We start from the raw sequence: 21,802 nt of genomic DNA, 5'->3' as shown, positions 1-21,802 counted from the left end.
GAGAAAAGATTTTTTTTTTTTTTTGACGTAGTCTCACCCTATCGCCCAGGCTGGAGTGCAATGGCATAATCTCAGCTCACTGCAACCTCTGCCTCCCAGGTTCAAGTGGTTCTCCTGCGTCAGCCTCCCAAGTAGCTGGGATTACATGCGTGCGCCACCACGCCCAGCTAATTTTTTGTATCTTTAGTAGAGACAAGGTTTCACCATGTTGGCCAGGCTGGTCTCAAACTCCTGACCTCGTGATCCACCCGCCTTGGCCTCCCAAAGTGCTGCGATTACAAGTGTGAACCACTGTACACAGCCAGAAGCTTATTTCTTAAGGAGGCTGAGAATTCCAAGGACAAGGGTCAAGTCTGGTGAGGGCCTTCTTCCTGGTAGGGACTCTCTGGGGAGTCCTGAGACCGTGCCAGGCATCATCTAACGAGGGGGCTGGGCGTGCTGGCTCTGGTGTCTCTCTCTCTCTTCTTACAAGACTACCAGGCCCACTCCTGTGAGAACCCATTAATCTATGAATGGATTAATCCATTCAGGGAGGCTATGATCCAGTCACCCCTTAGGGCCCCCACCTCTCAATACTACCACATTGCAGACTAAGCTTGCAACATGTGAAATTTAGGCCTGTTCAAACCATAGCAGGGGCTAAGGATTAGATGGTAATACATGTCAATGCTAATTTCCTGATTGATATGATTTGGCTCTGTCCCCACCCAAATCTCATCTTGAATTGCACTCCCATAATTCCCATGTGTTGTGGGAGGGACCCGGTGGGAGATAATTTGAATCATGGGGGTGGTTCCCCCATACTGTTCTCGAGGTAGTGAATAAGTCTCATGAGATCCGATGGTTTATCAGCAGTTTCCGTGTTCGCATCTTTTTCATTTTTCTCTTGCCACCGCCTTGTAAGAAGTGCCTTTCACCTCCTGCCATGATTCTGAGGCCTCCCAAGCCATGTGGAACTGTAAGTCCAATTAAACCTCTTTTGCTTCCCAGTCTCGGGTATGTCTTTATCAGCAGTGTGAAAATGGACTAATACACTGATATTGATAGTGGGGTTGTGGTTATGTGAGAGAATGTCCTGCTTTATTGGAAACACACTAGAATATTTGGGAAAGGGGCGTTATGTCAGCAACTTATTCTGAAATGGTTCAGTGGGGAAAAACTTTTGTAGCTGAAGGTACTGACTTTTTGGATGAGACTTCCTAAGATTGCCCATTTTATCGCTATCCCAAGCATTACATGGAACACCATCCCAAATATAGTCTTTGTCCTCCTTTAGAAGTTCATTTGAGAGTCAGGACCCAAGCTTATCAAAACTTGCGATGTTTCTATAAGTTTGAAAGTGATTCAAGAAATAGATTTAAGAGAGGGAGACAGGTGCTCAAATGAATCACCCAACTTTGGAATGATCAGTAAAGAAAGAGCCTTTCTTTATTACAGCGTTTCTAATTCTGATCCCTTCTGTACAAATAAGACAGTGGTCTTCTATCTCCTATCGGCTGAGGACACGGCTTTGGCAAAGCAAAGACAAGGTGTTTAGGTGAGAAAATTGATAAGAAAAGGGCTGAGTCCTCCCCGTCCCCTCACCCCACACACTCGGTACTGAGAGCTAGTTACCAAAAAAACAGAAGTCAGCCCCTAGTTGCCACCTGTAAGATAGATTCATAGTCCGGGTTTGGACACCGGCATCCAAGCCTTCTCAATCCAGAGGACTTGGAGAGGTGGAGAGAGGTGAGCACATCTGCTGGGTGACTGGCAGAGAGCAGCAAGGTGAGTGAGCCTTTGTGCACTGCACTCAGGGAGAAAAGCCAGCATCGAGTCCTTAAAATGAATCACCATATACTGGGCAGAGCTTCTCAAGTGTTTAAATGAGCAATTCTGAAACCTCCCATCCAAAAAATTGGGTTGCTTCAGCTGCAGCAGACACACCTTGACTTAATTCCTACATTTCTACCCAAAAATCTTCACTGTGCCAAAACCAAACTTGACTTTGAGGAACATGGAAGTAAGTGGCCAGTAGGTAACATCTCTTATAGGCTCTCTGACCAAAACCTCTGCCTCCACATCTAAGCACCTGTCCAAATGCTTAGCACAGTCAGATGCCTTTGGAGGAGAAAGTAGTTCACACCCATGGGCGCTGGCTGGCCCTCCACTCAGGCCATGTGGTGGTTCCCTTCAGTCCCCGCCAGTCAGGCTCACAAACTTCACAGCAGAGCTCAGCCCTCTGAGTTGCACCTCTGAAGTGATGTAATGTCGAACAAAGAGCCATACCCATGGGAAGAACATTTCTGGTTGCTTTTGCATGAATTGAAGTCATGCCTCTTAGGTAAAAGTCCACAGAGCAAGTTATACCTTGAAAGCAAGGCAGAAAAACATGAGTCTCTCAAGATGAATTTGTTTGATGCCACTAATCGATGTATAAGGACCCTACATTTTCTTCTTTTCTTTGACTACCAGGAAGCTCAGTGTTAGTTAGGTGGAGCCCTTGACTGGCCCCTCCACCCCTACACCAAGGTCACTGTCCTCTAACCTTTCAAGAGGCTCCTGTTCTGTTATCACACACTGGCATGGACTGGCTGGGCTGCCATGGTGGAGTTCTGGTCCATCCCTTTCATTCTTGGGTTGCTGGCACCTACTTTATAACTTACATTTCTATTTTGTCAAAGTGTATTATAATTATTTGTGCTCTTGTACCTCAAATGCCTGACAATGGTAGGCATAAACAAGTATAAAACGTTTGGAAAATAAATAAGAAAATTAATATTTCCGGCAATCCTCCCACCCAAGGATAAGCATGGACAAGAGTTTTGTGTGTTATCTCCCTGTGTTTTCATTCCCTGCATTTATTTTGTGTAAATGCAACAAAGGTGAAACATTTATATAGTCCTGCATCCATTCTGCTTTTTACTTGATGTATTATAAGCAGTTTCCCATAAAACTTTTTGAAAATATGATTTGCAATGGCTGGCGGGTGTTTCATTGTATGGCTGTAACAAATATTATTTTTCAATTGTGGATGCTGTTGGACATTAAGGCTGCGTCTAGATTTTTGCCATTGCGAATAGCGTTTCAGGGAACATCCTTGCACGCACACCTGATTCTGCTTCTGTTTTGGGCCTTATGAGTATGTCCCAAGGATTGAGTTCGTCTTCATTCAGAAGCTCACTGTAGAATCAGGACGCAAAGGCCAGGGTTCCTTCATTACAAGGACAGGAGGCGCTTGTAACTTGAAGCTTCATTAAGATGACAAAGAATTATTACCTGATATCAGCATGATCTTGTAAGATCGCCCGGATATATCAGGAGTCTGATGGTAACTCCCAATGGCTCCTTACAGAAAACGGTGAACCTGTTAACCTGTAGCTGCTGAAACTGGCTCGGTGCTCCCTGGCAATTTCCACATGCCTCTCTTCCTCCCCTGCTGTCTGGTTCCTATTCATCCTCTTCCCTGAGTTCCAAGTCATTTTGGCCCTCTTGCCAGTCTCCACTGGAAACAGTCTAGAGGCAAACGCAGAGTGGTTTTTTCCCACTGGGTTTATAAGGTTCAGAGTTCAAATTTCAAACAGAACAGTCCCATAGAAGAAGCCTCAATATACTCTAGACATAATCACGGTCGGTGAACCCCAGGGAGGGAAGAAGGCGTCCTGGAAAAGGGAAGCCAGCCGGACACACTGAAATTCACACCTAGGGGAAGAGGCTAGAACTGCCCGTGACCACCGTACCTGGCCATGGAGGTCTGGGTATCCTCCGGGTGCAGCTCAGCACATCAGAGTGAGAAAGCAGGGAACTGACCACGAACAGATTGCGCAGTCAGAAATTGGGGTGGACTGTGCTCTGCTCCTTCACGTGCTTTGGTTGCAAAGGAAGTGAGAAGGAGAGGGCGCTCCCTTGAGATGTTAGAGAGAAATGAGACTTTAGGTTGTCACGGCCAGAGCACTTGCATTAGGTATGTAGTGCTGTGTACTCACCCACCACGAGACGTAGTCGCTGACAACGACGTTTATTCTGTTCACAAGCCTGCAGTCTGGGCAGGGCTCGGTGCGGACCCCTCATGTCTGCAACCTCACTGGGCAGGGTCGTCTGGAGCCCGACACTCACATGCCTGCCCTGGGCTGGGAGGGCACAACAGCTGCGGGAATCAGCTGGGCTCCTCCAGCATCCCCCACCCTCCCCTGAGTCTTCACACGAGGCCTTGGCAACAGAGAGGCAGCCCCCACTCCCCATGCTGGCTTAGAGCTCTTGGAAGAGAGCCAGGGGAAGAGGCAACCTCTCCTGTGACCTAGCCTCAGAAGACATGCAGCATGGCTTCTGGAGAATCCTGTCACCACGTAAGCCCAAAGGCTCACCTGCCTCCAGGAGGACAGCAAATACATGTCGCCTCTTGCTAGGGGAGTGAGAAGGTTCTGGAAGAGATGCAAACCAGAAACATGGCTGTGACAGCATCTGGAAAACAATCTGCTACAGAGGTGTGTTTCACAGTTTATTGAGAGAATTCATAGAACATCCACAGCACCTGTTTTAAGTGCATAATTAATAGTTTTTCATAAATTCAGAGTTGGGCAGCCACACCACCATTTCATTCTAGAACATTTTTGTCACTTCAAAATAAATTCCATAGGCTGGGCTCGGTGGCTCATACCTGTAATCCCAGCACTTTGGGAGGCCAAGGCAGGTGGATCACTTGCAGTCAGGAGTTCGAGACCAGCCTGGCCAACGTGGTGAAACCCCATCTCTACTAAAAATACAAAAATTAACCGGCATGGTGGTGAGCACCTGTAACTTCAGCTACTCGGGTGGCTGAGGCAGGAGAATGGCTTGAACCTGGGAGGTGGAGTTTGCAGTGAACCGAGATCATACCTCTGTACTCCAGCCTGGGTAACAGAGCGAGACTGCCAAAAATATATATATATATTCCATACCCATTAGTACTCATTCTCATTCTGTCCATTCACTCATTTCTTTAAAAAAAAAAAAAGTCTACTTAGATCCTTTGTCAATTTTTAAATTTGGTCATATGTCCTTTTATTTTTGAGTTGTAAGATTTCTTTATGTATTCTAGATACAAGTCTCTTATCAGAAATGTGATTTGCAAATATTTTCTGCCATTCTGTGAGTTTTCTTTCCACTTTCTTGATGATATAATTTGCAGCATAAAGTTTTTCATTTTGGTGAAGTCCAGCGTATTATTTTTTCTTTGTCATTTGTGCCTTTTGTGCTATATCTAAGAAGAATACCGTCATCTGACGCAACCTCATGAAGTGTGATTCCCATGTTTTCTTGAAGGGTTGTTTAGTGTTAACACAGGCTATGGTCTGTTCTGGGTGAGTTCTGGGGACAGTGTGTTGAAGTCCACTACTTTCTTTTGCATATGTGCCTCCAGCGTTCCCAGTTCTCGTTGTTGAAAAGATTATTCTCTCCTCATCTTATTGTCTTTCTACCTCAGAGTTTTAGGAGAAGGGAGACTCAGGCATGTTTGGAAAGGAACGAGAGAGAAGATTATTCATACAGCAAGGAACTGGAGCAGGAAGGAAGACTGGATTGAAGACCAGGCTCCCCTCTAATGTGTGCAAGATCCAAGGCAGCCGGGCCGCCCTTCCCGGTCCATCCCTGACTCCATGCTGCATTAGGAGGAGTCACATGTGAAGGTGTGTGGATACCCAGCCTGCGTGACCAGCCTTCCCACGACTGCCCATCAGCCTGAGGACTGCACATGCCCGGGAGAACAGCCCAGGGAAGAAACCCCCATAGACCAGCACAAGCTCGGGGCCACTTGTGCAGGGAATTCTGGGGCAGGTACCTGGCGCCTGGGCTGGAGGCAGGGTGTGGGCTCTCAAGCCTGTCTGCCAAGCATTGTAGCTTCCATGTCTCATGGAGAGGATCATGGCCAGAGAGGGCCAGAGAGGAGCTCTTTCGAGTCCAAAGCATAGAGCAGTCAAGTAAATACTGGAGGCTCTCTTAGCCAAGTGGTCCCTGTCACAGCTACTTAGCTCTGCAGCTGACCTGTGAAAGAAGCCGTGGAAGTACACAGACAGGGGTGGCTGTGTCCCCATAAAATGTCTTCTACAAAAGTAGGCAGTGAGCCAAATTTGGCAAGCACCATCTATGCACAGCGTGGAGGGGTGGGCCCCGGTTGCCTGCATCCTCAGTGCTGCCCGTGGACTTGACCAAAGAAGCTGGGAAGGAAACCTGTCCTCCTCCTCATAGGGGGAAGGGCATGAGACGAGGGGCAGGTACAGGGAAGTCCTGATGTGGGGGATGGAGGCTCAAGGGAACCAATCACTGTGCTGACCTCAGGAACAAGATGAGTTCCCCTCCTGGGACCTTCGCTCTTAACTTCTGGGGACGGCGACATAACTCAGTCCACCACCTGACACGGAATCACCCAGAGCTCCCACGCTTTGTAGCCCTGAATGGAAGATGCAAGGAAGGCACCTTGTCCCGTGGGAGAGAGGAATTCAGCTCACTTGGGCACGTGGCTGCTGACGACCAGAATCACTTGGATTATGTCCTGTGGCTGGAGGGTAATTTTTAGGAATGCCAACACAGAGTTTTCTCCCATTCTTCTTGTCTTCCCCTCCCACCTCCCTTCTCTTCAGTCATTCTTTACATCGTTCTATTTCTTGTCCACTTTGCTGGAGGATTTTCATCTTACTCATAGATCCCAGGGGATGAGGGTGGCAGGTTCCACCTCAGTTCAGCCACATTCCAGCTGTGTGACTCTGGTGACATTACTTACCCCCTCTGAACTCGTGTTTCCTTATTTGTAAAAATGGGTATGATCATACTTCAAGGTATTATTTTGTGGATAGAATTAAATTAAACCACAAGGGTCCAGGTAGAGGCTACACAATCAGACAGTTGCCCACATATGTTTAAGTAGTGACATTCTTGATCGCAGCAGTGGGGTCAGACTTAATCGTGCCCTCAGGAAGTCTCTGCAGTAAAGGAAGCCTGTCTTCACCTTAAACTCAAACAGGGAGCTGGTTCTGGTTCTCGACCTTGTCATAAGCAATAACCTCAACTTCCCCATAATTCCCATTGCACATGCCCTCTGCCCTGCAGCCCCGGCCGCCCACTGCTCCTCTCCATAGGACCTACCTCCTCCCAGGTTCCTCTCCCACGCTGTGGCCTCCTCTCCTCTGCACCCAGGTTATTTTCATGTTCCTTTTATTAGAATGTCCTGACGTGCACCCCTCAGCCCCACCCCACCTCCCAGCATCACACTCGACTGGCTAACCTACGGCCCAGGTTCAACCAAGCTCCCTACCCGGCCACACCTGCACCCACGCAGCAGCACTGGGAAACAGAACATGCAGCTGCCGAGATCAGGTACATTTTAAATTCACAGCCACGTCCTCATGGGCACCTAGGGCTCTACTCTCCTAGACCTGAGCGGGCAAGCACCTGAGGACACTGTCAGCATACAGCATTGACTGAGTCCATCAGGGGAGGCACGGGTCACTGCACCTCTCACGAGCTCCCAAGGCCACACCTGGCACTCTGAGCTCCTGGAGGGGGGTCCCACATGGGCTCCGCTCTCCTCAAACCTTCCATGCCACTGCCTCAGCTTCCTGCTGCGGCAATAGCAAATCACAAACTAAATGGCACAACCACAGCACAGAGGTGTACCTTACAGTTCTGCAGTCCCAAGTCCAACCCAGGGCCCACCGTGCTAAAATCAAGGTGCCTGCGGGGCTGTATTTCCTTCCGGGCACTCTAGGGCATAATTCATTCTGTGCCACTTTCAGCATCTAGAGCTTCATTCGCTGCTTTCGGCCCCTTCCCTGTCTCCACAGCCACCACTGCTGCATCTCTCTGCATTTCCTCCACAGTCACGTCCCTCTGAGTGCCGCCAGAAGGGGCTCTCCACTTTTAAGGACCCATGTGGTTAGGTTGTGCCACCTGGAGGATCCAGGAGAGTCTCCCCATTAAGGCCCTGTCCCTCAGTCACAGCTGTAAGGTGACTGACATGTTCACCGGTCTGGGGATTCGGATGCAGATGTCTTTGGCGGCCGTTATTCTGTTGTAACAGCCTCTTCCCATCCTCTCTCCCAGTGGCTGACCTTGCCTCACCTGCAGGACTCTGGCAATCTCGCCCTCACCTGCACACTTGGGTGTGCCCCGTGCATCACACACATCTCACCAAGTCCCAGGCGCAGAGCCAGCACTGCATGGATGCTGGTTCGCTTTTTCATCCAAAAGGGTGAACTAGGTGCTGCTTGCACACAACATGAAGTAGGCTGCTTTCCATGGGCCAGATAAAAGCCTGTGCCCCCACCTCCCAGCTGTGGCCATATGGCCTTGCCTGCTCCCTTCTACAATGCCGCCAACATCCCATGGCCAGGAGAATCTTCGCCAAGCAGCACTTGGAGCCACCATTCCCCTCCCACGCTGGTCCCATACTTGGTCCACTTGTCCAGGTCGTTCTTTCTATTTAGATATATCTGTAAACCCAAAGATATAAATGGCGCTTTGTCCACTTCCCACCCACTATCTGGAGGAAAAATGCCCCTGTGTGATGGGGAAGACGGACCCTCCCCAGCACGGGGACCCCAGGCTCCTGGTGGGCTTTATTCTAAGCGCCCATATTTAACGTCTCAAATCACTCTATGAAAGCAAAAGATCAAGAATCATTTCTAAAAATCTATTTGCTTGAAACCTAGAAACAAGAAAAAAAGAAAACACTTGAAATCATCATGGGAGGGAAGGGAGAGTTTTGAGCCCCCAAAAATGTTCTGACTTTACTGTTCCTCGTGAGACTCAAAGCAACCTTGTGGGTGGGCTCGGGAGGGTGTGGCGCCCACAGGCAACATCAGTCCCTGTGGACCCTTGGAAGGGGGAAGGGGCTGTGCTGCCTCAGGGCGGAGTCAAACACGCTGGGCCCAAATTAAGGCTTATCAGCAAGTTCATTATCTAAAAATAAACCAGCTTTTCTTTGCTTCATCAAAAGATCAGATTATAGTGTACGCCGCCTCACTTTCAGAAGAAAATGTTTTTATTCTTAGACAAGTGAGGACAATGAAAATTATTACATAATCTGTCAGGTACTGTATAGCCCCGTTGTGAAAGCGTATTGTTCCCCTGCAATGAGGGGTATCGAGTAGTTTCTGCCATTGTAAAAGCACAACAGGCTTCAACAAGGAAGAACAAAAACAAGTCAGAAACGCAGTCTGTAAAAGAGAAAACATTCGCTGCCAGTGTGTTTTCGGACGGGATACTCCTGGCCAGAGCACAGGCTTCCTTCAGGAGCAGAGCAGCCTGGCTCCCCTAACACAAGAACCTCATCCTCCTCCACCTCGGCATGACCTTGGCCAAGCCACTTACTTCTTCTGTGAATTTACAAACCCGAGGTGATTACACCTGGGCCTGTCCCTTCACAGCGTGACTAAGTCCTAGCAAAGCCACATGCCAGAGTCTTGAACCGCCTGTGTCATGTGGCAGCCCATTCTCGGTGAAGGGGCAGCCTGCCTTCCGAACAGGAGACCTCGATGACACCACCTCGAGCCCATGCTGTGAGCCCCTGTGGTGTTGATATTAGTGGCAAGCAGTGCCATTAAAAACTGAAAGTTCAGGTTCCCACTCTCCTACCCCACAGGCTTTCTCTCCCCTAAGATAAAAATATAGCAATGAATAAGCAACATCGGACGAGAAGCAATTTTCAAAATACCTTCATTTTTTACCCATTGGGGGGTCATTCCATCACACTGTTAACAGTGCACCTGCTGTACCATTTCATTTGGATAATTCTGCCAATCACCACTTCTTCGTGCCTTTCAGTCAGTCCTCAGTTTCTTCGGCTTCTGTTATTGTCACTGTTACTAGATTTTTAGAAAAGAAGAATTGTTTTTTCAAATGGAATATTCAGCAGTCCCGAAAAGATTTCATCAGGGTCTTTGAACCCATCTACATGGTGTCCGATTGGCAATGATTGATTCAAAAGCCAGTTTTGGGGATGGCCGTATCCTGCCCTGTGTTTCTCAGTGCATTCCAGGGGAGAGTAAAACACTCTTCCTCCCACATCATCTCACTACACAGGGGGCTCCCTTACCCAGGCAAACATCTGTCCTGCAGGAAAGCCTCATTCGCACAGACGCAGCCTCGGTCAGGGGCCAGGCATTCCAGATCTGAAATCAAGTGTAGGTCACCCTCTTACCCTGCCTCCTGATTTTCCTGATGGTCCCTGTAAAGCCAAGTCTACTTGGTAACAATGGGCAAGGCCAGGCCATTCGTATCCTGTACAAACATCTCTGAAGATAAGGATTACCATTTGAGATGTTTCTTTCTCTAACCTGGCAAGGTGCTGATCTAGGAAAAGCAACCAGCAACCTCCAAGGGCCCTCAAAGCAGGTAAACCAACATATGAGCAACTTTCCTTCCTGGAAACCGAAGCAGGCATAGAGTGATCGTCCACCTCTCCAACCATGACCACCATGCGGCCAGGGCACCACAGAGAGTTCCCACAGCAGCCCTGCAGCCTCCCCGCACAGCCACGACCACCATGCGGCCAGGGCGCCACAGAGAGTACCCACGGCAGCCCTGCAGCCTCCGCGCAGGAAGTCACCTGATCAAATGTGCAGGTTCTGCAGGACCCTGGCCCCCTCCCCAGGAGCTTCCCACACTAACACTGAGGGCCTCACCAGAGGGTGAAATGACAGGAAGGCAGAAGGGGACGGGAAGGGGGAAGACAAGACTCACAGGCGGAAACTCACACTGACGGCCACGCCCACCCTGCAAACCTGAACCTCCAGTGTTGGGTACATTAGAATTTTGAACAAACTACAACACTGATCACTGAGGTTGAAGGACCTGTGTAGATGCTGAGCCCCTTCCCAGGGAAGTTCTCCCAAGGGAACAGAGCCACGCCTTCGACCTTAGGCTGAGGATCATTCCAGAAGCTTCTCACCGTCATCCTTGTCCTCGTCACTCTTCATCGAGGGCCCAGCACTTGGAGGCCCAGGACTCGGAGGCTTCAGCCCTAACTTGCTGCTGGATGAGGCCACCTCCGCCTTTTCGCTGGACTTCTGTGGCAGCGCGACATCCGTAGGGATGGCCTTTTCTCTCCTGCTGTCCTGAATGACTCTGATGGGAAGAGGGTTTTCTCACAGTCAGGGAAGTTACAGATGGAAAACTCTCCAGTTCCCCCCTCCCACCCACCAGGACATCCATCTGAAAACATAGGTTCCTGATCATACATACTTATTTTTTAAGGTAAATGCTTTGATGTAATAGTTCTCATTTTTGTTTTTCTCTCTCTCTCTCTCTCGAGACAGTTTTGCTCTGTCATCCAGGCTGGAGTGCAATGGCACAAACATGGCTCACTGCAGCCTCCACCTCCTGGGCTCAAGTGATCCTCCCACCTCAGCCTCCCAAAGTGCTGGGAGATTACAAGCATGAGCCACCACATCCAGCCTCATTTTAGTTTCTTGTGCAGGCTCCAAACAGATGACTGTATGAGGCAGCTAGACTCCCAAAGACAGCTCCGGGCAGGGGGAAGGTGTGTGTTGCACTGCAGGCTACTGCCGGTTCATCTTCATGATTAACACACATAAGACAGCATATAGCACCACTCATGGTAGGAAAATGGCTTTACTCATTCCTGGACAAAGAGACTCGAATAATCTCAGGGGCTTATATGCACATCACAGAGTGGGCTCATGGCAAAGGTGGTGGCCGGGGAGTGAGATGCTGGATTCCAGCCCTGCCCTGGGAATAGCCACCTGCTGCCTTGGCCTCCCAGGTCTGCATTTCCTCACCACTAAAATGAGAGGGAGTAGACTCATCTCCGAGACACCTCCAAACCCTGACACCCTGCAATGAGGACGCAGGCCACAGGCCAAGAGGTGCAGGCAGCCTTGGCTTCAGGGACTCTGAGACAACTGGGAGCCTGAGTTAGAGCCTCACTGCCCCATCCATCAGCCCTGGGACCCCCTCAATGCTGCGTCAATCATCCCAATCTGGGGACAGTAAGTTCACTTACATCGTCAGTGGCTGCGAGGGCTGAAAAGGCTGAGCAGAGCACTTAGAGTCTTAGGTGCTCACTAAATGTGGGTTATGATTTTCATCAACAAGCACTCCGGAGAAAATCAGTGGGGCCCTCTCTGCCTGGCCAGTTCCCTTTCCCAGGCTCACGGAGAGCTGTTCTCAGTCACCCCAGCAGCACCAAGCCCAAAGGAGCCCAGGCAGGCAGGAGGCTGCGGCCAGGAGTGGTGAGTCCCCTCCTCCCCACCCTCCCAGTGAAGAACAAAGGGACTGACCTGTAGATGATGGTGATGACGAAGGCCCCAGCGATGATCACAATCAAGGCGGAGAACACGTGGATGTAAACTGAAAAATGGTGGGATTTGAAGTCATTTCGATCCAGGTAAATAGAAAAGGAAGAAGAAGAAGAAAAGGCGACCCTCCCAGAGTCGGGTGCGGGCCCTCCCGGCGCGGCTGCCCATGGTCAGCACTCCTGGCCCACCCTCCCCAGCATCTCCTGGAGACTCAGCTCTGTGGACATCTCCAAAGGCCCCCGCAGGCAGACGAGGGCTCCCTGTGAAAGGCAGCTCCAGGTGGTAGTCAGTGCCACCCAGAGGACACCTTGTGACCACCCTGACTCCCGGGGGTGCGTGGAGAGACGGCGCTGGCTCCTGACCCCCGGGGGTGCGTGGAGAGATGGCGCTGGCCCCTCTGTTCCTGCTGTGCTCCCCAGCTCCCTGGAAATGGCTCCTCAATGCCCAGGTCAATTCCTCCCCTAAACTGAATACAAGGAAAACACTTATTGGATCATAAACAAATCCTTGACTGGGCTTCTTTGTATTAAAAGGGGCTCCTGCAATCCCCAAGTTTCCTGTGCCTTCTCCAACCCAGCCCCAGCAAAAGTTGAGCCTCCCCAGGTAGCCGTGAGGGGCAGCCCCGCCATCCTGGGTTTCCCTGGGTGACTGCGCTCCCAGCCTCTCCAAGACAGGGGTGACTGGGAGGAGGAAGTGCTCGGCCCCTCCTGAGCCTCTTTCTGGGAGACTGCCCACTGCTCAGCAGGCAGCGCTCTGTCTGTGCAAGAGGCCTGAGGGGCGCAGCACTGCCCAGCACCGAGGGCTGATCTCTGGATCTCCGTCGGCTCATTGGTTCAGGACTTGGCCCCCTCAAGTCCTAATATTTGTACACGAGCATCACTCCTCTCAGAGTCCTTGGTCAGATAATATCCTTATCTACTGTTTGTTCTTCTACGTTCCCTCCATCGGGTTGATGTAAGGAATTTTTTAATGAATGCAAGTAAAGTTCTTAAGTGCTTGGCTAATCACATGTACACAGTAATTCTTATTGTTGTTATTATTATCAATATCAGCCTCTTCTCTAATTGCTTTCTTACTCTCTCAAAGAAACTGGCTGACTTGCAAATACCAAGTGCAGGTGACGTGATTTGCTTCAATTCCGGTATCTCCCTCCTGCTAAACCACTTCCAAGAGTCATGAAGCAGTAACACCACCATCAGATGTAACTTCTCTGGATGGTGTGTGAGTTTGCCAGGGATGCTGTAAGAAAGTACCATGCACTGGGGGACTCAAAACAATAGAAATTGATCATCTCATGGTTCTGCAGCCCAGAAGTCCAAGAGCAAAGTGTCAGCAGGGCCGTGTTCTTTTCAAAGGCTCCTAGGAAGGGGCCTCCCTGGCCTCTTCCTTGCATCACAGCAGTCTCTGCCCCTGTTGTCACGTGGCTGTCTTTCCTCTGTGTTCCTCTGTTTCTGTGTCTCTTCTCTTTTTACAAGGACACCAGCCATTTTGGATGGAGGGCTCCCTCTACTCCACTGTCATCTCATCTTACCTAATTACACCTGCAAAGACGCTTTTTCTAAATTAGGTCACATTCACAGGTACCAGGGATCTGAACTTCAACATATGCATTGGGTGTACACAATTCAACCCACCCCAGAAGTGGGGCCGCAGGTGCAAAGAAAGTAGCCTCCTGGGCACACGAGCCAGCTTCCCACAGGATCCACACTCCCTGGACTCATCACAGGGCCACCAGCAATGGATGAGGTGCCCAGGATTCTTTCCATGGGGACTGAAGTCAGAAAACTGAGAGGGGGTTGAAGCCAGCTCGTGAGGGTAACCCACATCCTCGATTTTCTTCATACCGAGGTGACCTCGGTAAGGAACAGTGAAGTACACACTGGGCGCTTGATAAAGAGTTCCTCACGGAGAGGCTGGAGGAAGGGAGTGAGGCTTGGGGTTGCAAGCTGTTGGATAACAGGTGTGTGCATGTACCGAGGAGCACACTGGGAAACTGCTTGTCAAAGGTTCTTCCAATCAGCTGGCTTATTTCTTTAAGTGAGGACTGTCCCGTAGAAACTTGCTTACCTGAGGAGGGGAAACAGCGGGGCAGACTCACCTCCAAATATCCAGGGCTACCATAAACAGCTTCCAGGATGGCCTCCCAATTCTCACCTCCTGATACTTACACCCTAGATAGATGTTCCCACACTGAACAGCGCTGATCCCTGGAGCCAAAGGAGATGCCAGAGTCTAACCCCCGAGGCCAGGTGGAAAAGACATTGCAGCTTCTGCCCTGATCTCTCTTGGGCCACTTGCTCTGCGCAGGACTGCAGCCCTCATGGCGAGGAGAAGAGGCCTCCTATAACAGCTGGTACCAACTTCCCAGCAAAGTGAGTCATCTTCCTATAACATCTGGTATCAACTTCCCAGCAAAGTGAGTCATCTGGGACACCAAGATTTCAGGTGACTGCAGCCTCACTTAGCATCTTGACCACAATCTCATGAGACACCCAAACCCAACCCACCCAGCAAAGACCTGCCCCGATAATCACGTAGGTTCTTTTCTATTTTCCTAAGCATCAGCTGGCTTGAGAAATAAAAGGACAGAGTAAAAAAGACAGAAATTTTAAAGCTGGGCGTCCGGGGGAGACATCACACATTGGTAGGATCCATGATGCCCCACAAGCCACAAAAACCAGCAAGTTTTTATTAGGGAGTTTCAAAAGGGGAGGGAGTGTGCGAATAGGTGTGGGTGACAGACATCAAGTACTTAACAGGGTAATAGAATATCACAAGGCAAGTGGAGGCAGGGTGAGATCACAGGACCACAGGACCGAGGCGAAATTAAAATTGCTAATGAAGTTTCAGGCACCATTGTCATTGATAACATCTTACCAGGAGACAGGGTTTTGAGATCAACCAGTCTGAACAAAATTTATTAGGCAGGAATTTCCTCTTCCTAATAAGCCTGGGAGCGCTATGGGAGACTGGAGTTTATTTCACCCTTGCAGTCTCAACCATAAGAGACAGGTACGCCCCGGGGGGGCCAGTTCAGAGACCTACCCCTTGGTGCACATTCTCCTTCCCAGGGATATCCCATGCTGAAAAAAAGAATTCAGCGACATTTCTCCCATTTGCTTTTGAAAGAAGAGAAATATGGCTCTGTTCTGCCCGGCTCACCGGCGGTCAGAGTTTAAGGTTATCTCTCTTATTCCCTGAACAATTGCTGTTATCCTATTCTTTTTTCAGGGTGCCCACATTTCATATTGCTCAAACACACATGCTCTACAATTTTTGTAGTTAACACAATTATTACAGGGTCCTGAAACAATATACATCCTCCTCAACTGACAGGATTAAGAGATTAAAGTAAAGACAGGCATAGGAAATCACAAGGGTATTGACTGGGGAAGTGATAAGTGTCCATGAAGTCTTCACAATTTATGTTTAGAGATTGCAGTAAAGACAGGCATAAGAAATTACAAAATTATTAATTTGGGGAACTAATAAATGTCCATAAAATCTTCACAATCCACGTTCTTCTGCCATGGCTTCAGCCGGTCCCTCCGTTTGGGGTCCCTGACTTCCCGCAACAGAACAGCGCTGACCCCTGGAGCCAAAGGAGATGCCAGAGTCTAACCCCCGAGGCCAGGTGAAAAAGACATTGCAGCTTCTGCCCTGATCTCTCTTGGGCCACTTGCTCTGGGAAAGACTGCAGCCCTCATGGCGAGGAGAAGAGGCCTCCTATAACATCTGGTACCAACTTCCCAGCAAAGTGAGTCATCTTCCTGTAACATCTGGTATCAACTTCCCAGCAAGGTGAGTCATCTGGGACACCAAGATTTCAGGTGACTACAGCCTCACTTAGCATCTTGACCACAATTTCATGAGACACCCAAACCCAACCCACCCAGCAAAGCCTCTAAGTTGCTTTAAGTCACTAAGTTTTGGGGTAATTTGTCACACAGCAATAGAGGATGGATCTGAGAGGTAGCCTAGAGCTTGCCCAGAGAATCTGCACTTAAATGCTGTTCAACAAAGAGAATCGACTGAATTGAAATGCACAAATAAAGTGAAAGGGTGAATTAAGGGCGTTCATGAGGCAAGAAGGTAACCCTGAAATTCTTGAACTCTAGGAAATGTTTTATTCCTTAGTATGACTTTGTGTCTTAGCTCATGGAATAAATTCAAAATTATGTGAGTGAAGTCCTGTTAAAGAGACACACATATTAGTCAGCGTCTTAGTATTCCACTGTCAGTATATCTTCCGTATCTTCCTATGTGCTCATGTTCTTTGTCGTTGATGCCAAGCTCCTTAAGATGGAGACTCAGCCTCAATGATGCGCTCTGTACAGTGTCTGTCTAGCAACACTATTTATTACAGACCATATCTTTGGCTTATCGACTTTATCTTTCAGAAACAGCAGCCATTGAAGAAAGGATTATTTTCTTTAAGAAACGTCTTGGTAAATGTTCCCAAAATATAGTTAAACAAAAGTTTTGAAATCATCTCAGCAAGTCCCATGAAGAAACTGAAGTCAGATACTTAGAAGAAATGACATGTTAAATAACATACCCTAAATCAAGACTGAAGAATGAAGGCAAGTCTTTCTCTTTGAATTCCCAATTCTTTCTGAAAGATCTAATGCTAATTCCCCAATTCATATTCTTAATAATACAGATTATGCCATAACACAATGTGCACTTCAAACCAGCCAATTTAAGAAGTTGGTGAAAGGTTTTCATAACATGGAATTATGTGCACAAAGAGCTCATAATACCCTGTCACTGAATACTACAACTTGCACAGCACAAAGGTTCATTCGTCGTTTTAATGAGAAAGATGTCAAAGAAATGAAAAGTAATGTGAGGGCCCAGTGAGAGCCCCGAGGCAGGGCCTACTGCCCAGTCTCTTCCTACAGGCCCGAAAGAAGTCAGGAGTCAAGAAAAGCACAGCCACACAACCCAGCTATTAAAGTTAGAATGATGGAAAGAACTTAATGGTTGCTTCCATGCAAAAATGATACACCCCCTTGCAAAACGGTGAGCCCTCTCCAAGTCAAAAACATTCTTGAGAGCTTGTGTTCTCTTCTGGGTTCCTTAGAACACCAATCATGAAGCTGCTATAGGGATTAAGGCTCACTTTTAAAATGGATGACAGGCATGCGGCGATTGTTCTAACTTAAGCCATGTTCGACATACATGCCAACACTTACAAACAGGCCAGCACCTGCAAGGTACAGATAAAAAGGTGCTCAGGGGATGGGAGAGGTGGCAAAAGCAGCAGCAGTAGCAGCTTGGACGTGAGTTCCCTTCCTAGCTGTGATCTGCCTGGAGTGATGCATTCACACCACTGTATATGGTTAGATCTCTGCTTCATTGGGATGTGAGGAAATTGGGATCACTAATCATTATATGGAGAAGATTGAAAGAATAAACTAAAATACCTTTTGGATGCTAATGACTGCCGCTTTCAGGAGCCTTAAATGGTACACTTCTCAGAAAAACTAAGTGGTATAAGTGCCTTGGAAACTGGAGTTCTGTAAGAAGTCCAACTCTGTGATGGAAATGAACTGAGCACGACTGTGAGCACCTGCTGCTCTCTGCATATGCAACATGAGCAGCAAACCCCAATTTCACAAAACAAAAACAAAATGATGACAAGTGCCAATGCAGCAAACCATGGCCAAGTCAGCACCCACTGCCATGAGCTTGGCTGCAGGAGTACTGCCACATGCCCCAGAGGACGAGCTGCTGGAATGAAGCCATATGAGAGGCCGTTCAACACTGGAAGGCCTGGAACCCAAAAAGATCGCTCAAGTAAGATTCTGGCTAAAGGGCATGGGTTTTACGATGAGACAGGTGAGTCAGGTGAAGGATAATGGATTCCTTTGGGAAAAAGCTCTACATCTTGTTGTAACTCTCACTAACTGATTATGTACAACCGGACTAGGGCTTCAGTAAAGCCCATAATTAACTTTCAGGGTGATATCAGCAAAAACAGCAGAGAGAGGACCCCCCTGCCAATTTCTTCCTCCATAAAAACAATGAGAACACTGGCAAAAATCATCAGAGGAAAGTTTTTCAGAAGTCTGGAAATTAACCAAAAGCTTGCGGAAATCTGTTTATTTGAGGCAAACAGCTGAATCTCAGTAAAAGAGCAAGCTTGGACCTTTTATCTAGCCCTGTTCCCATCTCTCCTGCCCACCCTCCAGCTCCATGGTAGCTTGAAAATCAACAGCCTGTAATCATGGTAAAGCCAGCAGCCTGGCAGCCACTGCGGGAGGCAGAACAGGGTGGGAGCTCCTTCAAAGCCCCATCGTCAGAGAGTTGTCATTATTTGACCTGTCTGGTGCTTCCTTGGAATATCACCTTTATTTGATATGAGCTCATTCGGTGAGAACAGCTTTTTCCCCAGGCATTTGTTATAAATAATCAGAAGCAATTGAAAATTGTTTTACTGGCTAAAGTGTTGGTTAGCAGTTGAGGGAAAACAAGAGGCTAACCAACAAGCTTAACATGAAAATCTGAGAAATGAGATGTGCACAGAGAGCTTTGAAATGCTCTGACACATTCCTGGGAATCTAGAGGGCCATGGACATGTCCAGTGCTGTGGGCTTTGCAAGGAAAGACCTATGGTGGCCCTGGGACCTCACTTCTGGCTGACTTAAGGATCTGCATAAGCAGGAAGTGAAGGCTAAGGCAGAGCTAGAAATATTCTGACTTTGTTGAAGGTGTGCCTCAGCATGCACACAGAACCCCTCTGCAAGGTCTGAGAGGCTTGTGTTTCCAGGCATCTAAGGAATTTTTGTCTAGTAGCTACCCAAGAAGAGTTTTTAGTGGTCACACACCACAAAGAATAAAGACTTTACTGAGTTAGTTCAGGAAAGTCATCAAACAACCACAACAACAAACAGCAGCAACAATAAAACCTGGGGAGGTGAAAGAACCCAATTCTCAGAGGTGCTATATTATCTTACCTAAAATGTCCAATTTTCAAGAAAGAAAAATGTTAAACATACAAAGAAATGAGAAAGTATGGCCATATACATAAAAAATGCCATTAATAGAAATCATCATTGAGGAAGCACAGACATTGGACTTACTTGACAAAGACTTTAAATCAATTATTTTAAGCATATTCAAAGAACTAGAAGAAATCATGTCTAAGGAACTAAATAAAAGTATAAGGATAATATTTTATTGATATGATTTGGCTCTGTGACCCACTCAAATCTCATCTCGAATTGTAATCCTCACATGTCAAGGGAGGGACCTGGTGGGAGGTGGTTGGCTCATGGGGGCAGTTTACTCCATGATAGTCTCATGATACTGAGTTCTCACGAGATCCAATGGTTTAAAACTGTTTGGCAGTTCCCTTCCCACAACCTTGCTGCCATGTAAGACATGTCTTGCTTCCCCTTTGCCTTCTGGCATGATTGTAAGTTTCCTGAGGCCTCCCCAGCCATGCAGGACTGTGAGTCAATTAAACTTCTTTCCTTTATAAATTACCCAGTCCTAGGTAGTTCTTTATAGCAGTGTAAAAAATGACTAATACGTTCATCAAATAGAAAATATCAATAGTAATATAGACATTATTAAGACCAAAAAGAAATTCTGAAGTTGAGAGTACAATAATAGACATGAAAATTCACTGGAGATGCTCAACAGCAGATTTGAGCAGGCAAAACAATCAGTAAACTTGAAGATAGGTCAACGAGATTATCCAGTTTAAGTAACAGAAAGAAAATATAACCAAGAAATATTAATACAGCCTTAGAGGTCTGTGGGATACCATAAAGTCTATCAAATACACATAATGAAAGTCCGGAGGGAGAGGAGAAAGATAAAAGAACAGAAAGAATATTTGAAGAAATAATGGTAAAAACTTCCTAAGTTTGGTTAACATTAATCTATACATCCAAGAAACTCAGTGAACTCTGAGTAGGATAAACTCAGAGAGATCCACACCCAGACACCTGGCAAACTGCAAAAGACAAAGTGAGAATCTTGAAAGCAGCCTAAGAGAAGTGACACATTATATACAAAGGAGCCTTAAGATTTACAGCAGTTTCTCATCAGAAACCATGCAGGCCAGAAGGCAATGAGATAAAACATTCAAAGGGCTGTCAGGAAGACTACCAACCAGCAATTTTATATACAGCAACTCTATGCTTCAAAATTGAAGGGTAAATTAAGACATTCCAGATAAATAAAGTCAGTATATTCATCACTGGCAAAGCTTCTTTATAAGAAATACCAAAGGGAGTCCTCTAGGATAAAATGAAAGAACAGTAGACAGTAAGTCAAATCCACATGAAGTAATAAAGAGCACCATTAAGGTGCTCAATAGATGCAGAAAAAGAATTTGAAAAAAAAATCCAACACCCTTTCATGATAAAAACACTCAACAAAGCAGGAAGAGAAGGGAGCTTTCTCAACTCGTGTGTTTCCAAGTTGCGTCTTGCATTTACTATTAATAGATACATGGCATCTAGTAAAACCCACAGTTACCACTGTATTTAATGGTGAAACACTGAAAGTTTCTCCTTAAGATCAGGAAAAAGACAAAGCTTCTGCTCTTCCTAATTCTATTCATCATTGTACTGGAGGTTTTAGTCAGAAACTAGGCAAGAAAATGAACTAAAAGGCATTCAGATTAGGAAAAAAGAAGTAAAACTATATTTGCATATGCCATGATCTTATATGCAAAAAATCCTAAGGAATCAACTAGAAAACTAATAGAATGAGCAAGTTCAACAAGGTTGCCAGATACAAGATCAGCATACGAAAATCAATTATATTTCTATATGCTGGCAATAGATAATCTGAAAATGAAGAAAACAATTCCATTTATAATAACATTAAAAACAGTAAAATACTTTGGAATAAATTTAATTTAAAAAGCTCAAGATCAGTACACTGAAAACTATATAATATTGAAAAAAATTAAAGACCGAAATAAATAGAAAGACTACCCCTGTTCATGGACCAGAACACTTAATATTGTGTTAAGATGGCAATACTTCCCAAATTATGTACAGATTCAACATAACCCCAATCAAATTGCCAAAGGACCTCTTTTCTGCAGAAATTGACAAGCCAAATTTGATATGGAAATGCAAGGGACCCATAACAGCCAAAATAATCTTGAAAAAGAAGAACGAAGTTGAAGCACTCACATATTCTGATTTCAAAATTTACTGCAAAGCTACAGTAATCAAAACTGTGGTACTGGCTGGCTCACGCTTATAATCCCAGCACTTTGGGAGGCCGAGGCGGGCGGATCACGAGGTCAGGAGATCGAGACCACGGTGAAACCCCGTCTCTACTAAAAATACAAAAAATTAGCCGGGCGTGGTGGCAGGCACCTGTAGTCCCAGCTACTCGGAGAGGCTGAGGCAGGAGAATGGTGTGAACCCGGGAGGCGGAGCTTGCAGTGAGCCGAGATTGCGCCACTGCACTCCAGCCTGGGTGACAGAGCAAGACTCCATCTCAAAAAAAAAAAAAATACTGTGGTACTGGCTAACGATAGACATATAGATGAACCG

At 47.1% G+C, this 21,802-nt stretch overlaps 1 protein-coding gene across 2 annotated transcripts in view; it reads right to left on the bottom strand.

Moving 5' to 3' along the window:
* Window positions 1–9,650: 9,650 nt before the first annotated feature.
* TEX29 (testis expressed 29) overlaps window positions 9,651–21,802 on the bottom strand; it is a 28,937-nt gene continuing 16,785 nt past the window's right edge. Inside the window, exons 4-7 of one of the 2 annotated variants that reach the window (XM_012506972.2) lie at window positions 12,594–12,735; window positions 12,252–12,321; window positions 10,901–11,076; window positions 9,651–9,815 (exon numbers count right to left, since the gene is read on the bottom strand). In XM_012506972.2, the coding sequence (XP_012362426.1) occupies window positions 9,775–9,815; window positions 10,901–11,076; window positions 12,252–12,321; window positions 12,594–12,735 (429 nt within the window). In that variant the 3' untranslated portion in view covers window positions 9,651–9,774. The remainder of the gene's footprint in view (window positions 9,816–10,900; window positions 11,077–12,251; window positions 12,322–12,593; window positions 12,736–21,802) is intronic. The other variant, XM_003270190.3, reaches the window with a different exon arrangement.

This window comes from Nomascus leucogenys, chromosome 5, assembly GCF_006542625.1.
Source record: "Nomascus leucogenys isolate Asia chromosome 5, Asia_NLE_v1, whole genome shotgun sequence".
NCBI classification, from domain to species: domain Eukaryota; kingdom Metazoa; phylum Chordata; class Mammalia; order Primates; family Hylobatidae; genus Nomascus; species Nomascus leucogenys.
This window is presented reverse-complemented; position numbering and strand designations above follow the sequence as displayed.